This window comes from Crinia signifera, chromosome 8 (assembly GCF_055691185.1).
Source record: "Crinia signifera chromosome 8, ASM5569118v1, whole genome shotgun sequence".
NCBI lineage: Eukaryota > Metazoa > Chordata > Amphibia > Anura > Myobatrachidae > Crinia > Crinia signifera.
This window is the reverse complement of record NC_139224.1, coordinates 168,287,238-168,302,482: the sequence shown is the minus strand read 5'-3', so window position 1 is coordinate 168,302,482 and position 15,245 is coordinate 168,287,238. Positions and strand designations below refer to the sequence as shown.

The 15,245-nt window shown below is 46.5% G+C and overlaps 2 protein-coding genes across 2 annotated transcripts in view; one reads left to right on the top strand and one right to left on the bottom strand.

The window, feature by feature from the left end:
• WLS (Wnt ligand secretion mediator) overlaps positions 1-2,779 on the top strand; it is a 31,381-nt gene extending 28,602 nt beyond the window's left edge. The window contains exons 11-12 of the mRNA XM_083157721.1: positions 877-1,030; positions 2,243-2,779. Coding sequence (XP_083013847.1) covers positions 877-1,030; positions 2,243-2,352 — 264 coding nt within the window. The 3' untranslated portion in view covers positions 2,353-2,779. The remainder of the gene's footprint in view (positions 1-876; positions 1,031-2,242) is intronic.
• The window catches only part of LOC146026772 (methylcrotonoyl-CoA carboxylase beta chain, mitochondrial-like), a 132,747-nt gene that overhangs the window by 67,272 nt on the left and 50,230 nt on the right, over positions 1-15,245 (bottom strand). The window lies entirely within an intron of this gene.

Genomic DNA, 15,245 nt, shown 5'->3' with positions numbered 1-15,245 from the left:
TCTCCTGGTATACGTGTGCTCACCCTGATTCATTGTGTCACTTACAAGTATTTTCCATTTGAGCAGATGCATACGGTATCCCGCCAGCCATGTCCCCGCTATCGGAACCTCTCCTGAGGCGGCCGCAATAAATATAGCCTACAGGATAGGTTTATAAATGACAGAATCCCAGTGGATTGGTTTGGTGTCCCTCACGTGACTGGGCGGTTGTACGATGGGGGGGGCAAATTTATGAACTCTTCTGAAAATGAAAAGGTGGTGTTGCCGATGGCAACCAATCAGATTGTGTCTGTCATTTTTGTATTGGATCTTGGAAAATGATAGACAGAATCTGATTGCTATGGGCAACAGCACTTTTTAATTTATAGAAGCTTTAGTAAATTTACCACTGAGTATGTACCTGCACGGCTGCGGGCACACATTAGGGGAGAGCCGTTTGCAATCACTCGCCATCGGATGGTTTTCCCCTCTGTTCGCCGTAGCGAGTAAGCCAGGACTTGGCGCTGCGATGGCCGTGGGGAGGAGGCGCTCCCTACTGATGGCCTGGGAGCACCTGCACTTTCCAGAAAATGCTGGGTTACCGCGCCCATAGGGGCGCAGGGTGTCAATCACCATGCAAGCAGCCAGCGATGGCTACCCTGTCTGCCTGTAATAGCAAGGATGGCATGCACATACATACCATGTGCACGGTCATCCAATAATAAACAAGGTTGCAAATACACAGCCTTGCATGCGGGTCGGAAATGCCAGTTGTTGGTAAATAGCCGACAGTTTGTTTAATGTGTGTGTATAATAAGTTAGATCATTTGTTTTCAGAGTTGCTCTTAGGTCACGCTTCGGGAAATCTCAAAACCTTTTACCTCTGTATTTCCCTAGGTATCCGAGGGTAACTGGAAGTGGGGGGACTTCACCATTGAACTGAACAGCGCCTTCTTCACCGGCGTCTACGGCATGTGGAATCTGTACGTCTTTGCCCTCATGTTCCTCTACGCTCCCTCACACAAGAAGTACGGAGATGACCAGACAAGCGGTGAGACTTCTGCTAGCAGTATATTTACCGATCAAAAATAAAAAAAGCTCTAGAGCATTTTAACGCATTTTTCCTGCTCTAAAATCTCTGGAAGCTTTGTTTCGGCAGCCGCTTTAACAAGGCTTCATTGTACTCCTACACCAATAAAAAGCTTGTGCCTTGAATAAATCTCATTCTATATTTACGACATCGCGCATTGCATCGGACCTTGATGTCAATCACATGCGATTTGTCGCCCCAATTGCATGAAAAGTGACCACATTGCATGTTAATCGCCCCAGTGTATGGGCTACGCTAGGCCTCAATGCTGCCCCCCCAAGACGAGGGGTAGGTTGTAGAAATTGTGGGCAGCCTTGCGGCTACTGCATCCACCACTGGTGGCGTATCCCAAATGTCCTCTGCAGAAAAAGGGTCCATCTTCTAGAACCTCTTCAGGCCATTGGAAACTACTTCCATTCTTCTGCTATAATATTCAAAGGAAAATATCGACCGCCCCTCCCTGGACCTTGGAACAGATGGGGTAGATGTATTAAGGTTGGAGAAGTGATAAAATGGAAGGTGATGACATGCAAGCCAATCAGCTCCTAGCTGTCAGGTTACAGGCTGGGTTTGAAAAATGGCAGTTAAGCCAGCAGCCAATCAGCTCTCATCACCTTCCACTTTATCACTTCACCCAGCTTAATACATCTGCTGCGATGATTGGTTATCCTTGTCGCTTGTGGACCATTCTACTGACCGAAAAATACTTTTATTACAATTTTTTATTGGTTACTTAGACTATAAAGGCCACGGCTGATACGGTACCACACCCAGATTCTCCTCCGTGTATGTTGCTCATCAGCGCTTGGAAGCTACTTCCTAAAACTCCACGCCCTGTAATACTTCTGCTCCCAGCATGCATTGCGCGTTGTGACATCAGATACCCATAATTCCTGTCCGTAAAAGGCACAGGGAGGCCTTCAGATATTGGAGAATACACCACGCGTGTCGGGGGATGCAATGTTCTGCCAGAAGGCAGTGGATTGGGAATGTGCTTCCCTGTGACTGCCAGGGGGGGTGTGGGCCCCTAATGCGGTCCCCAGACTGGTATTTTTAATCCTCCCTTTTTGTCTCGGAGATTAAGCAACAGCAGTTAGCCCCTGTATATGAACAAACCTCTGTCCAAGTGGGTGATTCCTATAATATTGACCCCTGTCACTGACTCTCTTACAGGAGGAACAAGTGTAAACAGCGGAGAGGAGCTTCAGTTGACCACGACAATCACACACGCAGATGGCCCGACAGAACTGTACCGTATGGTTGGCAAAACGGCCCAGGAATAAAATCACGCCCCATTGGGGTTGGCGTCACTGGAGACCTCGTTCGTTCCGATGTCCCACTATAAAAAGGTCACATAACCATTCTCGTATTTATAGCTGGATATATATATATATATATATATATATATATATATATATATATATATATATATATATATATATATATATATATATATATATATATATATATATATATATATATTAGGAAAGTTGGTGAAAGATTGGTTAGTTACACTGGTGGATATAATACTATATTTTACTCTATTGCTGCTCAGTGTATCCATCAGCCCAGTGTTACATTGTATATTGTCCTGTTTTTTTATTTTGATTGTTTTATAAGAAGCGACTACACTGGGAACAAGACTCGTTACTGCCTTTTGTTCATAAGCAATACCCAATAAGCAATAAAATTGTTTTTGTTTTTTTTGTATCTTGCGTTTTGTCGTATGTCTACATGTTTTTTGGGTTTTTTTTTACTGCATTCACCGGGACAAGAGGTAATAAGGTGCAACAGACGAAGCGTAATTGGCCCCGGTATTTTGAATTCCCTGCAGAGCCCAAGTTCCACAACTGCTGGATGAGCCTGAGATTTGGTGATCATCACACCTGCAGCCAATGATTCTAGCACCTAATGAAGAAATGATGACTCTAACCCCCGGTTCATTGGCTCTGGGGTGCATGTGCGTCATCTGGGTTGGGATACTTTATCTCTCTTAGGGCAACGGTGGTCTTATAGAGCAGTGGTTCTCAACCTCGGCCCTCAAAGACCCCCAATAGTGCACACTTTCCATGTCTCCACACAGAATCATTGGTGAAATAATTTGCTCCAGCTGTGGATCTTTTAAAATGTGTCGGTGAGTAATGACTGCACCTGTGCGCCCGCCGGGTGATCTGGAAAATGTGCACTGTTGGGGGTGCTTGAGGACCGAGGTTGGGAACCACTGTTAAAGAGGACAGGTGCCCCCCCCCCCCACATGAGGTAGTTATTGAGGTGCTGCTGACATCTGTTGTAGGGCAAAATGGATTGTCCCAAACAACTCCTTAAAAACAATAAAGAAATATCCCCCACAGTAATGTCAAACATTTCCTTGCCACTCCCTTAGGGCCCCCCCAATCATTACTGCGGCCATTCATATATAGCATGGGTCTGCAAACTCTGGCCCTCCAGATGTTGTGGAACTACATGTCCCAGCATGCCTTGCCACAGTTTTGGCATGCTCTTATAGGAAAAAATGTGGCAATGCATGCTGGGACATGTAGTTTCACAACATCTGGAGGGCCACAGTTTGAAGACCCATGATATATAGGGTGCCTGCACGCTTTTTTATTTTTTCCTCCTGCAATATCCTTTGTTATATTTTGCTGCCCTCTGCTGGAAAGATAACAGTATTACCTTCCCCGAACAATTTTCATTAACTTTAAACTTATTTTAGTATGTCTTTTAATAAATACATTTCCTTCCCCTTTCTGTATGTATTTTTTTAAATTTCAGTCTTCTGTTCTAGGTCCAGTTTTACTATCCACCATTGATAAGACAAACTTAAGGCCCCCCATACCCTTGTCCAATTTGGGCCGATTCCGACGGATCGGGACGAGAAATCGACTCAAATCTGATGTGTTTGACACCCCATCCGACCCGATGTGTGGTCTCCTGCATATTGAAGTCACGGGACGCTGCACCCACAGCCCCCGGGCACTTCACACAGCCCGGACTGCCTGCCCCCGCAGCGCCCCGGCAATTACATGGGATAAAACCTATGCGATTTATCCCATGTAAATAAAAAATGGCGCATCAAGTGCCAAATCGTAGTGAGCTCTCCCGGGCAGCTGCCGGGGGAGCTCTGGGGAAATTTAGGTCCGACTTATGCTTTGGACAAGTCGGCCTAATAATGTATGGGGGCGTTTAGATATCTATAGTGGTCCATTTGAGAATGGGGTTTAATTGGAGGTGCAGGGTACTGCCTAGTGGGAGGGGCAGGGTACTGTGTCCTTCCCCTGCCCACCCATCGGTGAGCGAATGCCTTGGCAAGGGTGAAACTCGCTGAAGGCATTCGCCCTGGGGGTTTGCACATTCGCGCATGCTCAAACCCCCACCATTGGCCGGGGGAACTTATTCAGACCACACTGAGCAGGTCTAAATCCCGTGTTGTATCTCAAACATGACTATCGGCTACGTTATTAAAACAAATTCTTGTTATTGTTGAAAGAAGATAAATAAATAAGTTGTTAAAGCAAAACTAAGTCGATTCGGTTCAGTAAAGCGGCTGAGACTAGTAAGGTACATAAAATGGAGAAAATTATTGAATTTTTTTTAATTTTAATTATTAATCTGAAAACTGAAGCTACTTCGGCTATAGCGAAGATCTCATGCGATAATTATGGGGCATACACACGGAGCAAATTGATGCTATTTTCTAAGCAATCTGACTAGATTATATAAGGAAAAGATGAGCGCTATTGTGAAAAAAGAGAGATAAAGGTAAAGAATAAAGAAAGGGAAAGTTTAAAAGTATGAAAAAACACCTGAAAAAGAAAAGTTGTTAGTAAACGGTTTTACAGCTCGTTTGAGTAAATGTGTAATGTCCGTGGTACCTGTGCTTGCCCTAATTCTATCCAAGCTGGATGCAGGACGCGGAGTTCAGCGTGATGCGGCTGTGTAATTACTGCTCGTCTTCGCTCCGTCTGCCGGGTGACGTCACTCGGTACGGCGAGAGGCTGCGATGGTTCCTGATGGACGGAGGAAACTTGGAGGAGCTTGGGGAAGCTCCGTGGATTCACCGCAAGCTTCTCCAAGTTTCCTCCGTCCATCAGGAACCATCGCAGGCACTCGCCGTACCGAGTGACGTCACCCAGCAGACGGAGCGAAGACGAGCGGCAATCACCTTTATCTCTCTTTTATCACAGTAGCGCTCATCTTTTCCTTATATTGCCTTAACTATATTGAGCAGCTTTTTTTAGTTTTTAGCGCAGTGTACCCCATATTTTAATCTGACTAGATTGCTTAGAAAGTAAGCACAGATCTCTCCGTGTGTATGCTCTGAGAGCTTAAATATATCTTGCTAACTAAGTCAGTGCATGCAGTCAAAGTGCAGTATTCAATGCACATTTACGAAATGTGCAGCGAATCCTGTTTAGGATTTGCTGCACATTTGCAGGGTTCCGGAGGGCTGGAGCATTCGCTGCCAGCCCTCCGTGTCACCCTATTCAACTCCTCAGGGGCAGTGAGCGCCTAGCGGCGAATTTTAACCCGCCGCATGGAGCTGTAGGACGGCGGCAGACAGGGAGATGGAAGTCTCCCTGCCTGCGCCTGACACTGAGGAGGGCTGCCAGGACACTGGCAGAGCCCCCCCAGAGCTGGCAGGGGGCTGGGATCATCAGCCGCTGCACTCCCTGGTCCCGATCGTGCATATGTAATGATTGGGACCAGAGCGCAGTGAATAAATTAATATTAATGAGCTGCTCTCAGCTCCTGGCCCCCTGCTGGCCAAAGTGTATAAAAAAAAAAAGTACAAAAAAAAATATTAAATATATATTAATGTGCTTTAAGCACATGATTACAAATAGCATGCCCCTTCTTAGGAAAAAAATCTGATTTTTTGACAACAAACTTCCCCCCCAAAACCCTTTATTTTAAAAGATCACTTTCCTGTTCACCTAAAAAAGATGTTGAATGCAAAACGGCGAATCATGGCAGAAATCATGGAGAAAGCAGTTCTCCATCCTGGCATTGAATACACTCTGGGCGAATCCCAGTGAAAACCCCATTGAAATACACCAGCGAATTGCAGCGAACATGAAACGGAGAACTGGCCGGCATTCACTGTTTGCTTTTGGCGATGGGGTGAATCAGATTTTCAGTGAAACAGATTCACCGCAAGGAGTGAAAACAGCCCGATTCGCCGAAAAAACCCCGGAGAATTAGAAGCATTGAATACTGGCCTAAATCTAGTCAGATTGCTTAGCAAATCTTTCTGTGTGTGCAGAATGAGAGATACTGATCGCAATCTCATTCTGAACAACTACCCGGCCTTTTTTGCTTAAGCAAAATTGCTTAGGACAAATCTCTGTGTGTATGTGCTCTCCATGGGAGATCTTGACACCAGCAAAATTGCTTGGCAAAATTGCTTAGCACAGATCTCTACATGTGTATGCCCCTGAGAGTACTGGTAAACCAATCTTAAATCCTTGGCCGGATAAAAAAAAAAAAAAAGAATTGTCCGCCAACATTGCATTAACCTGAAAAAAAACAAAAATTAGAGGCTGTGCGCTAGATAGCCTTATGTGTGCAGATCACTTTTACTAATAAGATATGGGTACTCAGCCACGTGAACAAAATTAGCCAAACCAAAGACACAGGCACTGTGCTAAAATAGTAAGGAACAATTTATTATTTATAAAAATATGATGATAATAAGCAAACACAATATAATATAAAATAGATAACAAAACAAATCCTGCAAGAAGAATATTTCTGTTGATACAGGGAAGAAAATCCCTAAAGATTATAATGCCACTTATTTGAGCAGCTGTAGTCCCAGATATTATTTGCAGTAAGAGGCAGTGCGTGCAAAAGCTCAAAGATTTTAGCAAGCAGAAAGGGGTAGTTGTTAGACTAGCCTGCTTAGGCTGTAGTAGTTGCAGTTTTGGGTGAGTGGGAACAAATAAGTACTGTATATGTATTATAATTACCACTTCTATAGATGGCGCTGTTGTGAAGTGAATACAGACGGCCAGCTGTTACTTGGAGATAGTAGTGGGCTCTTGGCTTTCACTGGTTAGCAATCCAGACTGGCCACATCAGGGTCCGCCCATCGGAAGAGGGTCTCCAACAAAACTCAAATAAATGTTACCGGAAAGAAAACAGACCAACGCGTTTCTTCGCCTCCTAGACCTCAGTGGCTTCCTCAGGGAAGAGGACTACTTTGCAGCATACACCTGATGCCCGCCACCACTGCACCTTATCTGGTTCATCGTTTACTTGTGCGCCAACAATAACAGCACTAATTACAGTGTATGGACATCTGTGCTGCTGGAAGCGAAGTCCCGGACCAAGCACTGGTGAAGGAGGAGCAGATTGGCTATTGCGGGGGAGAGACTCGTCACAGCCCGCCCCTCCGCATGTACCCCCACTGGGAGTTCCAGCATCAACCGGCGTGTTCAACCACCTGTAGGCGCAGACACGGCAGGTAAGGGACTCCTTCTCTCGTGCATCAGCAAGCCTGCTCGGCCAGCATCGGCATGTGTGGCGAGTGGAGGACACTTCTTACCCCGTCACCTAGTGCAACAACTATATATTGATATTATTTTATATAATTTTTTCTAAATAAATACAATTGATATATTAATTATAGGTGCAAGTGAACTGATACATAGAAACATAGAATGTGACGGCAGATAAGAACCACTTGGCCCATCTAGTCTGCCATTTTTTAAACATGTTACCTCAAATCATATATGATCCTTATTTTTTTGTAAGGATATCAATATGCTTATCCCAAGCATGTTTACATTGTACTACTCGTATTTGCGTCTACCACCTCTGATACAGTGGCATTATTACTTCTTTCTTTCTACTGCTGATACCTCTCCCTATGCAACCAAGCATCTGACTTGCCTTCTTCATTGCTTTGTTACATTGCCTACCTGCTTTTAAGTCCCCTGAAATAGTGACACCTAGATCCCTCTCTTCCTCTGTAGTTTCCCTTATAGTGCCATTTATACTACATTGAGTCTTTGGATTTCTGAGACCCAAGTGCATGATTTTGCATTTTTTGGCATTAAACTGTAGTTGCCATGCTCTTGACCATTCCTCTAATCCAGTGGTTCCCAACCCTGGTCCTCAAGTACCCCCAACAGTGCACGTTTTCCAGGTCACCAGCTGGTGCACAGATTATTCAGGCACATTTTAAAAGATCCTGAGGTGGAGCTATCAATACGGATATAAATATAACCTGATGGACAATAAGTGAAGTGCGCAGTTTACGTACTATGTCCGTAAACTAATACCTTTTACTCCTAGCTACGTGCGAACAAAACGTAGCGCAGCGTAGCGAACCTTTCTCGTGTATTATACACGCTAAACCGATACTTATAGTTTAGTATCCCTTCGCACTACTTAGTACCCAAACTGTGTACACCTTTTAAGGACAATGTCCGTATTACACCTTAGTCGCTAAATGTGAATAACAGTCAAGGCAAGGGTTTAACTCAAAAGTAAGGAGATAGAGTCTCCAAATGATATATTTAGTCCCTAGCGGACAACAGGGGGTTACAGAAAGAAGAACACAGTATAACACACAATAACAGTTGAATTAACAATACTAAATATGCTTACACTACTAGGGGGAAGAGAAACAGATACAAAATACAATCAGCCATAACTATAGAAATAAAGCAAAAGGAATGCAACCGTTTACCGTCTCATCTAAATGCGCAGCGCAGTCCGGTCGAGCTCGCTAGCTTCAAATAGAACCATAGCGAACCTCCCTGCCCGGACGCTCCAAACAGCTGAGAGCACTGACCCGAGAACACCTGTCAGGAGAACACACAAGGAGACCTAAGAACATCGCCGGCTCCCCTCTGACTGTACCCCCACCACAACCTTACCCCCACCGACGAAGGCACACCTGGGCACCCAAGGACTCAGAAACTTTTCTGCCACTTACCACCACCGGTTTAAGGATATCGAGGACACCCGGGGAACAGGCAAGCGGGATGCCGCTACCTGTCCCACCTTCAGGTGACATAAAACAACGGTCACCACTGCCACTCTCGCATTATTAACGCATTATTGTACTAACCCCTTTTTAATTATATAATTACAACTGCACGTTATGTAACAGGGACACCGATACTTTGTATTTACATTGTATGCACCTTGTATAAACCTGCACTTTGTTTAAATAAAACGCAATTCATAACCACTCAGCAGTCATCCATTCATTTTCACCCACACAAACCCCAAGGAGCAAAGCGCAGCACTACCAGAAAGAAAACCATTTGCCAAACCATCCGGATCGGTCACCGGACAAGTGCAGCAGCTAGCACCGCGCCACCCCAGTGCGCAGGACCCACCCTAAGAAAACCATATTTCAAATAGAACTTAGCCCGGTCAGGATGAAGGGGAAGAAGCAGTGACGAAGTGACCGATACAGCCCAGGGATCGCTACTTTTATAGTGTCCACACAAAGAGGGGTCAAAGGGGATTTCCATTGGTCAAGGGTTCAAACGTTAGGTCCTCGTGGATTGGAGCAAAGGGAATGCACTTAAAGTGGATTGGTGCAGGGGGAGTGTACTTTGGTGTCCTTTGTCTGTTGGCATCGTCATAGGGGGTCGTAAAGCAACCACACAAACCGGTTATAACTTGATCCTTTGTCTTCCTCAGTTCATATGGAAAAAGTACATAGTTTATGGATTTTGTCCGTAATAATCAGGCATTAGGACTTGCGAACTTTTCGCTACGACCGGAGTGCTGCGCATAGGACACGGAACATAAGGATACTAAACATGCATAGAAACAGTTGTGTAATATTGGTTAAACTATGTGTTGTGCACTAAACCTACATTTAACTATATTTTTATTGTGTAAGTGTGGGATATGAATTTTTGTGTATTCGTATGGCTGCGCTCAAGGCTCGCTTCGCTACACAGAACTGGGGTATTATACTTTATTTGCGCAACTCTGCGAACCAAGATGGCGGCCATACCATTCTAAAATGGCGTGTATGCAACTCGACTTTAAGAGAGCTAATTATGTCACTTGTGATTCTGTGTGGAGACCTGGAAAACGTGCACTGTTGGGGGTACTTCAGGACCAGGGTTAGGAACCACTGCTCTAATCTGCCTAGATCCTCAATCATTTGTTTTACCCCTCCTGGTGTGTCTACCCTGTTGCATACCTTTGTGTCATCTGCAAAAAAGCACATTTTACCCTCAATTCCATTTGCAATATCACCAATAAAGATATTAAAAAGCACCGGTCCAAGTACAGATCCCTGGGGTACTCCACTTGTAACCTTTTCCTCCTTTGACTGTACTCCGTTTACTACAACTCTCTGTTTTCTGTCCTGCAACCACGCTCTTATCCATTCAACTATCTTAGAATCCAATCCCAAGCTTTCAAGTTTATTGAACAGTCTGCGATGTGGGACAGTGTCAAAAGCTTTACTAAAGTCTAGATAAGCTACATCTACAGTCCCACCTTGATCTATTACTTTAGTCACCCAGTACATGGTGTTAACTTGTAATTCCAGTGCGGTGCTTCCATTCGCTTTCTATATTGACACTGCTTCCACCTCAGCGTGGAACTGAGCGTTGGACACATCGACGCGCTGGAAGCTGCAGCTTGTAACATATGCACTGAATTATAGAGAGCTATATCTGATTGACAAATTAATTATCAAAATTAGTACCCCTTGTTCTTTTTAATAAGCGCCTAATAGTTGAGTGTATATTTTTTACATGAAATAGGCCGACACCGCTAAGGTCGACAGGGTTGGCAGGCCGACACAAACATTGGGTCAACAGTCAAAAGGTAGACATGAGTTTTTCACATTTTTTTGTCACGAATTTCCATGTAAGTTGCCGTGGACACCGTATCAGTGTACCGCGTCCCCTCGCCATGCTTTGGCCTCGGTGCCTCGCTGCGCTTGGCACTGTTTTATTCTCCCTCGCCCTGGTGGATGGTAGGGTATGAAATACCGCCTGTCAGCACAAGTCGACGGGAAAAACTTATGTCGGCCTTTTGATTGTCGGCCTAATACTCGTGTCAACCTTCCAACCATGTTGACATATTTTAATGTGTCGACCAGTAGTGGTCGGCATAATGTATGTCTACCTTTTATAGTGTCAACCTAGTGACCGTATCCCCTTGGCTCAGAGTATTTGTTTTGTCCCTTTAAATCCATGGGAAATCTATTTGTACAGTATCATTATTACGGGGACGTCTCGGTGTCCTCGCTGACCAGACACATCCTGCCCATTGCTGCCATCACCGCGAGGATCTCTGCATTTCTCTCTGGATTCTGTCACCAAATCTCCGTCCATCTCTGCAGCTTGCGGGAACCTGATCTGCTTACAAATCATCAGGCGGAGCGGCCAATCGCGGGACTCCTTGCTGGAAAGAATCTTAATCAAGTGGGTTAAGCGCTGTGACTGCGCCGTGCTCCATGTGCATGTAAATGAGACGTTCTACGAAGCTGCAGGAGATTCCACCGCATTATACACGCTAGTAATAAACACTTGGCTGACACGATCCGTCGTATTAATCCCCATTATAAAATAATTTACAATGTGTCACAATTGGCAGCGTCTCTGTCCCCTACCTCTGACCTCAGCTGCATCAGTACAGAATGATCGCTCAGGTAATAAATGTATTGTGCCCCCCCGCACCATCTGATTGGCCAGATAGGGCAGAGGACACGCCTCCTGTAATTTCTTATCTGTCACATGCTGGGATGTGTAGTTCCACAGCAGCTGGAGTGCCACAGGTTGCCTACCCCTAATATACCGATTGTATAATATATCTGTAACAGGATTGGTCATCTCTTATATATTTGGCTACATCTGTCACTCAAAGTGTGTCTGGAGCTGTAACGCTGGGTGGAGCCTCTGACTCACATGACTGACTCACATGACAGAGAACCAGCCCAGTGAGCCCACAGACAGTGCCAGACACCCTCTGCCTCTCCATGTTACACAGCAAAGACACAGCTACTCACCAGACACACCAGGTGAGCGCCCCACACCTCCATACCTTCCAACATGACCCTATCCAGGAGGGACAGAATGCTCTGTTTGTGGACTTCCATCTTAATTTATGATTGTCATCACCTGTCATTTTAAACAGGGTAATTGATAAGAAAGGTGTTTAAGCACAGGTGATGGTAATCCATAAATTAAGAAGAAAGTCCAGAAACAGAGCAATGTGTCCCTCCTGGAGAGGGTCATGTTGGGTATGCACCACCCCACACCCCACGGTTAAATGGAACATGCAAAACACTGACATGGCTATGGTCGACAATGAAAAAGGTTGACAAGATTTATTTTTCACTTTTCAATGTTTTCATATTCATTCTCATGTGTCGACATGGACACCAAAGAAGTGCCACACTTATGTCAACATTTACATGTGTTGACCTTTCTGTGTTGATTTTTCTTGTGGCGATTCGCGGCACCCCCCGCGACCCCCCTCCCGCGATTTGCAGCACACCCCCCGCAATTCGCGGCACCCCCGGTGACTCCTGCGATTCGCGGCCCCACCCAGTTACACCCCCCTCCTGCGATTCGCGGCACCCTGCGACCCCCCCCCTCCCACGATTCACGCCAACCCCCCGGGCCCCCCCTCCCGCAGTTCACGGTGCCCCCCACAACCCCCCCTACCGTGATTCCCCACCCCTGACCCCCCCTCCTGTCATTGCGGCAACCCCCCGCGACCCACCCTCCCGCGATTCACTGCAACCCCCCGCGCCCCCCCCCCCCTCCCATGATTCACGGAACCCACACACCCCCCGCAATTCACGGCATCCACCCACGATGCGCGATTCACGGCAACCCCAGGATTAAATGGCACATGCAAAACACTGGCACGGCTATGGTCGACAATGAAAAAGGTTGGCATGAGTTTTTGAAGATTTTTTTTTTTTTTTTTTAATGTTTTCATATTCAACATGGTGTCATCGGTGTCGACATGGACACCGATGAAGTGCCACACTTATGTCAACATTTACATGTGTTGAACTTTCTGTGTTGATTTTTTCTTGTAGCAATTTTTTTCCAGTGACAACTATGAACTATGTGCACGTCAACCTACACATCATCAACCAATTCTTTGTATAATATATAACACCTGCTCTGTTTTACTGTAGGTGTTTTAAGTCAGACCTTTTACTGGTACTATTACTGTTTATGTAAATGCATTCTGAATGACAGCAACATCCTACCATCCTTCTACAAGAATATATAACCAACTAGGTGATTCATCGCGCCCCGCACACCCCCCCTCCCGCGATTCGCAACCCCACCCTCGCGCAATTCACGCCCCCTCCCACGCTTTGCAGACCCCGGCCCTTTCCCGCGATTCGCCGACACCTGCGCCCCCCCCTCCCTTGATTCACGGCACCCCCCGCGCCCCTCCCGCAATTCACGGCACCCCTAAGCCCCTCTTTAGTCCCCCGTATACTCACACACCCTTATCACTACCCAGCTTCCTGCTCTCCTGAACCGTAACTTCCACCACTGGGGAGTCGCTGACGCTGTTTTGCCCACATGCCCCTATCATGCCTCATAGCCCAGCCTCCTGCTCTCATGCACCCGAACTCCCACCCAGAAAAGGAGACACTGACTAAGGGCCACCATCCTGTACTCCTGTACTGCACGCTGGACCCTCACCCACTGGCAGAAGCTGCACAGTATCTCCCACCCTCCTCTTTAGTCCCCCTTATGCCCACACACCCCTATCACTACGAAGCCTCCTGTTTTCCTGTGTCGTGACCTCCGCCAGTGGGGAGCCGCTGACTCAGAAACACCCTACTATACTATTGCACACACACACCTAAACAACATGCACACACAGCCCTCCCCACACCCACAAATGTCACTGTACCCTCCACACTATCAATGTACATCTTACTCTGTAACTGCTTTTTAATGAAACAAAACAATACACACCCCCTTCCACATCATATGCTCTCTATTTAACACATTTCACCTATAACTCAAGTTGCAATACAGGCCATCTTTCATACAATTCTAACCATCTTTCTCATATACAAATGTTCACAAATTAAGGGGGCGCAGCCCCTTACGACGGTGTGAAGAGCGCCCGTAGGGCGCGATGAATCACCTAGTCTCTTATATATTTTGGCTACAACTGTCACTCAAAGTGTGTCTGAAGCTGTAACGCTGGGTGGAGCCTCTGACTCACATGACAGAGAACCAGACCAGTGAGCCCACAGTGCCAGACACACCCTCTGCCTCTCCATGTTACACAGCAAAGACACTGCTACTCACCAGACACACCAGGTGAGCGCCCACACCTCCATACCTCCCAACATGACCCTCTCCAGGAGGGACAGAATGCTCTGTTTGTGGACTTCCATCTTAATATATGATTGTCATCACCTGTTTTAAACAGGGTAATTGATAAGAAAGGTGTTTAAGCACAGGTGATGGTAATCCATAAATTAAGAAGAAAGTCCAGAAACAGAGCAATGTGTCCCTCCTGGAGAGGGTCATGTTGGGAGGTATGCACCTCCCCCCCCCCCCCATTCACAGCAACCCCACGATTAAATGGCAATGTAAAACACTGACATGGCTATGGTCGACAATGAAAAAGGTTGACATGAGTTTTTGAAGATTTATTTTTCACTTTTCAATGTTTTCATATTCATTCTCATGTGTCGACATGGACACCAATGAAGTGCCACACTTATGTCAACATTTACATGTGGTGACCTTTCTATGTTGATTTTTTCTTGTGGCGATTCGCGGCGACCCCCCTCCCGCGATTCGCAGCCCACCCCCCGCAATTCGCGGCGACTCCCGCGATTTGCGGCCCCACCCGGTGACACCCCACGACCCCCCCTCCCATGATTTGCCGCCAACCCCCCGGGCCCCCCTCCCGCGGTTTGCGGTACCCCCCGCGACCCCCTACCGCGATTCCCCCCCCTCCTGTCATTGCGGCAAACCCCCCGCGACTCACCCTCCCCGATTCACTGCAACCCCCCGCATCCCCCCTCCTGATTCGCGGCACCCACACACCCCCGCGACCCCCGCTCCCGCAATTCACGGCATCCACCCACGACCCCTCCTCCCGTGATTCGCGGACACCCCTCACCCCCGCTCGCGATTCACGGCAACCCCAGGATTAAATGGCACATGCAAAACACTGACACGGC